Source organism: Lolium rigidum, chromosome 3, assembly GCF_022539505.1.
Source record: "Lolium rigidum isolate FL_2022 chromosome 3, APGP_CSIRO_Lrig_0.1, whole genome shotgun sequence".
NCBI classification, from domain to species: domain Eukaryota; kingdom Viridiplantae; phylum Streptophyta; class Magnoliopsida; order Poales; family Poaceae; genus Lolium; species Lolium rigidum.
Genome location: NC_061510.1, coordinates 251,067,275 through 251,076,893, shown reverse-complemented (window position 1 = coordinate 251,076,893; position 9,619 = coordinate 251,067,275). Strand labels below are relative to the sequence as shown.

Below are 9,619 nucleotides of genomic sequence, written 5' to 3'. Positions count from 1 at the left end.
AGCAATTCTGCTACTTTAATTTGGTAGGCATTAAACCTTTACCCAGTGTTTGTTATGGCACTCGGTTTAGAAAAGATGCTTCACCGAGTGTCCAACACAATACACTTGGGGCACATTTTGACAATCGGTTGTTTGTTGTAGTGTAAACGACGTGAAGAGAAATTTCGTCCAGTAACCAAAGGTCCGAAACCCTACGGTGGACGGAAACGTTTTTGTTGTGTCCAATTTTTCCTGCCTACTTATTTTACATCATTATTTTTTGTTCCCAGGTCAGTCCAAAAGAATACGAATAACTGAGTTGCATGGTGTTACATTTTTTCCCCAAGTGATCCAACATGGGATCGATTTTCATTACCATCATGATAACGAAAAAACAGGAGTTTATGTAGCAGGCGCCGCCTACTTCTAGGGTTCAGAGGATTTATATATATTACAGAGCAATGTAAAAAAACCTCAAATGAAAAACAAGCAAAAGAAACTCGAGGTAACAGGAGCATGAGACCAAAACTTCTCCAGACAGAGCATATCCAACTATCTGCAGACAATCAGTTGCTTCCATCATCGGTTTCCATCCCACCCACTCCAGGATCTGCAGTTTGCATGGTATTACATATGGGCCAGCTTTTAATTTTCACATGGGCTAAAAATTTTATAGGCCTAAAGTCGTAGGTTTCTGGGAAAGAAAATTATACGGGCCTAGATATTATTGGATCAGAGTCCGACTAGGAATACTGGCCGTGCATTGGTGCATGCATGGCCTTACTACAGATACGTGCTTGAGTATGTTATAGAAATTATTTTCCACCAACACATAAGTAAAATGCTACCTCCAGTTTCCTGTATGTTCGATAGAGCCTAATATTCCCCCAGAGTACGTCGCTTACCCCCCGAACCGAGTAGGTCTACGATTTGTTAAAAAAAATAGAGTAGGTCTACGAGATCAACAAGTTTGGTTTGTGTGTATATATCTCATTCTCATCCATTCACCTTTCTCCATGAAAGGCTTTATAGGTTACGTCAACAAGTCAACAACTAGTGATTTTTCCCTTAGAATTAGTCTATTGTTTCGACAAGTTCAATCTGGTGTGTCTGGGCATTTAAAGACAGAGAAAAATAAGTTCTATGGAGTTTAAAGTGATACCGATGAGACAAAACAAGGGAAAGTAGGGGCGGAGCTGGAGGAAAAGTCTAGCTCTCTGATGCATCTCTATACAATTTTCAATGATTGAAGCCTTGCTAGTATTGAATATATACTCCCTCCCTCCGCAAGTTTGTGAGTAATTGTACATTTTCTCATTTTAGAAGTCAAACATTTAAAACCTTGACTAAATTTTTACATAAAAATAGCAACATACTCTTAGCAATATTAATTTAGTGTCATGCTACTACCTTGTTTTTGTAGAAAATTGATCGAAGCTAATAAAATTTGAATTAGACATGTTCAAACACACTCGCTGCGGCAGAGAGCCGTAACGTCATCTGGGCCTGACCCTGCCCAAGTTTGAGTTCTAGCACTAGTTCTACCCAAGTTTGCCAGAATATGGCTTACAGAATTTTGCTCCCGGCTAATAGTTCCAATTACCAGATTGTTTCTCGTTGCCAATAGGCGTTTGATCTCCTGGATTAAACCTGTGAAAGGGGACCGATTGAGTTCCCCCGAACGAATCATGTTCACAGCTTCGGCACAGTCCATCTCTATCATACATGGAAGAGAGGACCAATCCAGAGCCAAAATAACACCTTCGCGGAAAGCTTCGAGCTCAGCTTCAAGCGGGCTGAGACAGGGCTGTAGGGAGAGGGATTTTGAAACGATGATCGCTCCCCTGTCATCCCGCAACACTACTCCTGCACCTCCCACACCCATCTCCTTGCAGAACGAGCCGTCTACATTCAGCTTCACAGAGCCCTCTGGTGGCTTCCTCCATGGTCGTGGCTCCCCTTGTTTCGTGTTCTTCTTTTTTGGGATCATCTCCCAGATCACTTCTGTCTTCCCTTTAGCTGGATCAGCGTGCGGAAACTGCTTTATCATGATAAGAGATTGCATGTAACTGCATAAGAAACCCCGAGAGCTCTCCACAGGTGGCGCCGGTTTGTGATGGATCACCTCATTCCGGCAGTGCCATATACGCCAGAATGTCATGAGGATCATGGCCCTAGTCATATCTTCCATTCCGTCGAGGAGATGAAGTAGCCACTCAGCATCATCCGACTCCAATCCTCGCAGGTCTGGAAGCGGCCAGACCTCCTCCATAGCTTGCCACAAGCTTCTCGCCATGTGCATCTGCAAAAAGTGTGGAAAGTGTCCTCTCGTTCCACCCCACAAATAATGCATATATTAGTTACTTCCATCTTCCTCTTATGCTTATTATCTTGAGTAGCTAGGGAATTTGTGGCCAATCTCCATGCAAAAGAGCGTACCTTAGGGGGGGGGGGGGCAGGGCACCCCCAAAGAACCGCCCAAATGGCCCTGCGGCCATTCGGTGCCCTGCTCGTGGAGCCTATAGAAGGCCTGCTCAGCTCCTCCCTGCCGAGCCAGTACGCACTCTTGACGGAAAAGACACTTGTAGGTGTTGGAGCCCATGCGAGCACGTCCTCAGCTCGTCGAGATCCCAACTTGATCTTGATTATTTCCTCCACGTCGGCTTGCATGAAATGACGTTGCAGCAACTGCATATTCCAAGCACCATGATCATCAATAAGAGCTGAAACCCGGCGTAGCCTGCATTCCTTCCGATCCGATATAGGCCTAAAGGAGTGGGGCCTTGGTATCCATGGATCTCGCCGGATACGGATGCTTTCGCCACTCGCCAATTCGCCATATAAGTCCCTTCTTCAGTAACTCCAAACCATGTTGCACACCTTGCCAGGCCGGTGAAGCATTAGACGAAAAAACCGTGTCCTGCAAGACACCATTAGGATAATATTTGGATTTCAACATGCGTGCACACAGAGTATCAGGTTTGGTTAGGAGTCGCCACGCCTGCCGTGCTAGGAGGGCTTGGTTAAAGATCCGAATGTTTCTGAAGCCAAGGCCACCAGGAGATTTTGGCATAGTAATTCTGTCCCATGAGATCCAATGAGTTTTCCGTTTCCCCTGATTAGCACCCCACCAATAATTCCGCACCATACGCGTATTACAGACAGCCATTGAAAGTTTAAAAAATCCCATAATATATGTTGGAATGGATTGTGCTACTGATTTAATCAGAGTCTCCTTTGCTGCATGTGAGTGCAGACCATCCCAAGCTAGCATACGTTTCAGCAGTCTTTCTTGCAGATTCTGAAATCGACCCTTATGCATTCTTCCTTGGGGAGTTGGCAGTCCTAGATATTTATCCTCAGAAACGTTCGGCCGAACCTGCAGAATTTGCTTGACTAGAGTACATGTAGCCTCTGGACAGATGGGACCGAACAAAATAGAGCACTTATCTCGATTAATTAACTGCCCTGTTACTGTTGCATATGTGTCAATTACATCACTGATATGCTGCGCTTGCTGCTGGCTGGCCTTAAAGAACAAAAGGGTATCATCTGCAAAGAGAAGATGAGAAACTCCTGGAGCTCGCCGACAAACCTTGACTGGCTCAATTTGATTTGCAAGCACTTCCTTCCTTAATAAAGCCGAGAGACACCAACCGCCACAAAGAGGAATAAAAATGGGGATAAGGGGTCACCTTGCCGAAGCCCACGCGACGGTGCAAACGATTCAAGGAGGGTTCCATTTAATTTAACAGAATATTTCACCGAGGTGACACAACACATTATCCATTGCACCCATTGGTGAGAGAAACCTATCTTGATCATCATCTGCTCCAAGAACTCCCAATCCACACGATCATACGCCTTTGATAGGTCCAATTTGTAAGCACAATAGCTCTTTTCTGGATCCTTTTCCTGTTGGATATGGTGGAAGCATTCAAAGGCCACTATAGCATTATCCGTGATTAAACGGCCTGGGACAAAGGCACTTTGAGCCTCCGAGATAGTATCGTCCAGGATAGGTCTCAATCTATTCACGAGACACTTAGAGATAACCTTATATATCACATTACATAAGCTAATAGGCCTGAACTGCGCAAGTGTTTCTGGTTCATCAACTTTAGGAATAAGGACAATAGTGGTTTCATTTATACCTTCTGGCATGATACCTGTACTGAAGAATTCCTTAACTCCTGCAATGATCTCATCCTTTAGCACACCCCAATTACGCTGAAAGAACCGTGCTGGGAAACCATCAGGTCCTGGTGATTTGAGCGGTCCAATCTGAAACAGGGCGTCAGCTATTTCTTTATCTGTGAAGGCTGCACATAGTGCTGCATTCATCTCCGGTGTTATTGTCTCCTCAAAAAGACTCAGGATTGGTTCATGGTTCAAGGTTGCATCCTTCTCAAACAAAGATTTAAAGTAGGCCGTGGCCATCTGACCCATCATTTTTGGTTCCCTTTGCCACTCATCATTTCCATCACGCAGCTTTTTTATCTTATTCTTTCGCGCCCTCCACACTGCCTTATTATGGAAGAAACGAGTATTACTGTCGCCTTCTTTCAGCCAATCAATCCTTGATCTCTGCAGCCACATCATCTCCTCCCTGTACAACAGTTCGTTCATCTTGTCAGTCACTGCTCTAATTTCCATCCGATCAGCATTCATACTCATCAACTCAGCAAGTTTATTTCTATCATGCTCAAGCTCGCGATTGACGGCTCCAAACTTGGTCCGACTCCACTCCTGCAATCTGCCCATGACATGCCCAAGGCCCTTACTAATATCACCTAGTGTGCGTTTTGTCCCTGCATCCTCCCAGGCCGTTGCAACTCGTTCAGGGAGACTGGGATCCCTCTCCCAAATCACCTCATAATATTTACACGCTGGTTTCCGCCCCTGGTTTTCTTCCATCACACATTCAATAATGATTGCGCAATGATCTGAACATGGCGTCACTTTGTGTACAACTCAAGCTTCAGCGAATATTTCTCCAGGAGTTACAAGCGACAGCACGGTCAAGCCTAACCTGGACATTGGCTCTCCCACTTCGTTTATTATCATATGTGTACGCCGGTCCAGAAAACCCAAGATCAATTAACTCACAGAGCTCCAGCGCCTCTCTGAAGTTCCTCATTTGACTCTCTGGCCGAGGAGAGGCAGAGAAATGCTCAAAGCCCCACATCGCCTCATTAAAGTCGCCAAACACACACCATGGCAGATTTGATTGAGGTTTGAAGGCACGCAGCTTGTCCCACATCAACTGTCTATTTTCTACCCTTGGTTCCCCATAGATACAAGTAAGGCGCCAACAAGGTTCTTGAGCAGAAAACTGGATGTATGCATCTATATATCTGTTCGTAACCTCCTGGATATCTACCACCATCTGCTCATGCCAAAAGAGAGCTAAACCGCCACTTCTGCCAATGCTATCACAGCCCACGAAACCCTTAAGGCCTAATCGCCCTCTTAATCTTTTCATTTTCTCTGCTTTCTGCCGCGTCTCACTGAGGAAAACAATTTTTGCATCTGCTGACCTACACAGGCCAACAATGTCACGAACTGTCGGTTTGTTCCCCGCCCCCCGACAGTTCAAACTGAAGCAATTCATTGTCCCTGACGGGCCGCGCCATGCGTGCCCGTCAGTTGACCAGCGGCCCCAAGGCTGGTTGCCTCCAATGCTACATTCCTACTCTCTAGTGATTCATGTTTCCCCTTTTCCTGCTTTCCTTCCGCTGTAATTTCTCTTTCTGAAACAGCAGTTTTAGCTTGCTCATCATCCACGATGTTCTGCTGGTCCGGCCCACGTTTTCCCAGGATAGAGTCAGCGTCTGACATGGCTGTGTCTTCTGCTGAAAAGGTGAAGGAGTTTAACCCTCTCAGTGGCCGTATCATCTCTTCACTGCCCAGACCTGCAAGATAACTAGCACTAGGAAATGATGGGTACATAGCTAGAGGCATTACGCTCTGTATCACAGGTTGATGCTTCAGTCCTAGCGAACTGCCACGGCCACGCCCCGGTTTGCTTGCAGGCTTTTTCTGAAATTTCTGCCTGCTCAAAGCTTCACCCACACAGACTAACGGGAGTGTCATATGTTTTATCTTTCCAGCCAATTCCTTGTCAACCTCCTCAGATCCCTCCTTTTCCCCTTCCTCAAAGCCATCCCACACATCTACTGCTGCCGGTATATGATCACCCATGTGGCGTACTACTTTACTGTTCCTCCTTCTATCCGTCGGCATTCCCAGGGTAGCAGAATTTTCATCACTTGCTGAAAAGTTTAAGTTGAGGTTCTTCCTAACAGAGTTGTGCTGTTGTGGAGGTCCATAGGCCTGACGCTTCTCAAATTTGCGGACCGGCGAACAACACAGGCGCGAATCATACTCCAAGAACGGCACTCCTATCCGCTTCTTCTCACATTCCGTGTCATCATGCCCTATGTGACCGCACCAGAAGCAGAAGTAGGGCACTCTCTCATACCTAAGCAGATAAGTTGCTACTTCACCTTGTCCTCTAACCTGGATAGGAATACTTGGGCGGAGCCGACGGTCCACAGGGATCTCAGCTCGCACACGCAGGAAATCATGTGGACTATTGCCCTCTGCATCCAGGTCCACGTCCAGATATTTCCCCAGCTTATTCCCTATCAGCATAGCCGTGCTCTTCTTTTGACGTCTCCATGGCAGGTCATAAACCTGCACCCAGAGTGGTACTGTGTTCAACACCGTCTCCGACGGTCTCAAATCCCCTTGGATCTTGGTCACCAATAATGGGTATCCTCTGTAAATCCATGGACCCCCACGAGCAACGAAATCATAATCTCCTTCCGAGTAGAAAGTAATTTTGAACCAGTTCTTCCCTAAAGGTGCAAAGTTAACACCCGTGCGCAGACGCCAAACTCTGTTGTTGAAGTGGGTAGTCATGTCGTCGATATCTGGTCTCCTCTGGCTGACATATCTACCCAACAATCTCCACCGCTGTTGTACCTCCGGCGGTAGTTCTTCATCTTCCTCCTCCAATTCCAGAACCTCATCATCCTCCATGTTCACTTCACCCTCCAAAATCCCATCAAGATCATCTAAACCTACAGCCTCCGCAGATTGCCAGTTGCCAAGCTCTGGCGGATCAACCCCCATCGACGGAATACTCCCCTGGCCTTTCGCAGATGCGAACGCAGTTCTTGTTAGCAACTTCGGGTGGGTAGGTGCCTCACCGGCTCCCCCTTGATCACCCCCATTGCCGGCAAGATCCATCGATCGATCGCGCGCAGAAGAGCGATCTAAACCAGGGTCGTACGCGAAGATTGGGTTATCGAAGATCTTACTTGAATTAGGGATTGCGTGACTCCCAGGGACCTCACGGGTGTCCCTTATACTCTTGACCTTTTCCTTTCCAAAGCCGTCCACGAGCAGATCAGGCCGTAGTGCACCCGGACTCCTTCCCTTGACCGACCGGGACTCCTCCCTAACCTCAGAGACTCGTTGACCTCGTAGACTCATAGTACTCCCGAGTTGGATAGGGGTGGCGGCGCGCAATCGCCCGCTAGTCGCCAGGAGACCTAAACCTAGCTAGCTCGTAGCCAGACAAATATAGCTAGCTCTTGCTGAAAGAACTGAACAACTAATCTTGCCTACTGGTCGATAACACACACTTATTATTTGAGGACGGAGAAACACACACTGCTGACACTGTCACAAACTACAACATTCTGCTCGATCGAAGTGGGGCAAACCGAACATAGACTCTTAAGTAAACTCTGGTACCGTCCATCGACAGCTAGGCAGCGTACATGTATACAAAGTTACAAACCGCACATACTTACGTACCATGTACCATCCGTGCATGCTGCCCAAGCTTTTATTTAGTAAACACCACGCATACTTAACCTCAAGTCAGCTGTCTCGGCACCGATGGTGGACCGGGCTAAACGCCGTGTGGCGTCGACCGACGACCGTCGAGTGATCTCCAGATCAATTGACCTTGGAGCAGTCGACGGAGGCGCTGATATCGCCGTAGGGGACGCTGACGCCGCACTTGGCCGGGATGTTGGCGGTGTTGCCGTTGTTGAGCCCGGTCATGCGGCTGGCGGCCATCTTGAGGCAGCTGCATGCGGCGCGCCTGTCGGCAGTGGTCTTCGTCGCCGCGGCGAGGCTCTTGACGCCGCCGCAGCAAGCCGCGGACGGGGCGCCGGCGAGGCCGCGCGCGTAGAGGATGCAGGGGCTGAGGGCGGCGTTCACGTGGCCGCAGGAGATGGCCGCGTCGGCGGTGTGAGGCGCTGCGAGGAGCATCGCTGCCACCACGGCGACCAGCAGGAGCTGAAGGGTAGCTGCAGCGCGTGCCATCACTTGATCTCTCAAGCTAATTAGCAATGCAAATAGCTTCTGAGGCTTTTGTAGACGAGGAGGATACGAGGGAATGTATGAGCTTAAATAGGACTTGGTGCATTTGGCACTATAGTTTTCAATTGTGGAGTGATTAATCATGGGCAGCAGAACATACGACTAGGCTGTTGAGTGGACTGATGACGGTCTCTGAATTAGCTAGGCGATCGCGAATTTAGCACCGTTGTACCGGTGGGGAGGGGATACGCGACCGTCTGAATGTCTGATACCTCCAACATTATTGAACTTTTTTTTTGCGGGAGAACTTCGGGTTTTATTTCAAATCCAGTTATAGTCAACACTACCACAAGCTGTTCAATAAACACTTTTTTTTTTTGGATCAGTGAACCGCGAAATATATAATAAACTCCTGTTGACGAAACGGTTTGATCAGGGGAAATGGAAACAATCTTGATATGATTTGTTAAAAATGCAACACGTCTCTCATATAGAATTGTACGAAATGTTCAACATTAAAAAAATCAAAGTTTTAAAATTATTCAAATTTTGAAAAATGCCATGTATTTGAAAAATATTTACGGGGATTTGAAACAATGTTCAGGTGGTGTTTGAAAAAAAATCATACTTTATAAATTTTCTCAATCTTAAAATTTGTTCACCGAATTTGAAAAAATCATCAAATTTAAAAATGTAAATGCATCAAAACTGAAAAATCATATCACCCGATTTAATGGGCCATGACATTGCAGCCCATTTAGGGCCACATTGGGTACAGGAGCTTCCCGAGCCACTTATGCCCTGTTTGGTTGCAAAAAATTGAGGCTCGGAATTGGAATTGAGGCCCATATAGGTCAATTCCACTGTTTGGTTGCGCTTAGAATTGGGCCGTGGAATTCGGAGGCCAATTCCGAGGTCCAGCCCCGCAAGTGTAATTTTCGGCCTCCCCAAACTCGCATTGTCCCCGCGCCGCCGACCCCGCACCGTCGCCGCGCCGCCGCCCCCGCATAGCCGCCGCGCCGCCGCCGACTGCAGGGACCTGCGCCGCCGCCGAGCTCCCACGCGGCCGCCGCCTCCTCCCACGCGCGCTCCAGCACGCCCAACTCCCATGCAGCAGCTGCCGTCGGCCGTCCATCGAGCTCGCCCACGGCCCGCCAGCTCCGCCTCGACCCTCCCGGCCCGCCCACTCTGCCTCGACCTTCCTCGCGCGCCGCTGCCGCCTCGCCCCTCCTCCAGTCCGCTCAGATGCGCGCGTGATACCCGAGGGGGCGACGCAGGGTGATCCGTGGCGGGCGGC

The 9,619-nt window shown here is 48.2% G+C and overlaps 1 protein-coding gene across 1 annotated transcript; it reads right to left on the bottom strand.

Moving 5' to 3' along the window:
- Positions 1–7,953: 7,953 nt before the first annotated feature.
- On the bottom strand, positions 7,954–8,325 carry LOC124699311 (non-specific lipid-transfer protein 1-like). Its single transcript, XM_047231632.1, has one exon. The coding sequence runs from the start codon at positions 8,323–8,325 to the stop codon at positions 7,954–7,956; it is 372 nt and encodes a 123-aa protein (XP_047087588.1).
- Between the last annotated feature and the right edge of the window lie 1,294 nt (positions 8,326–9,619).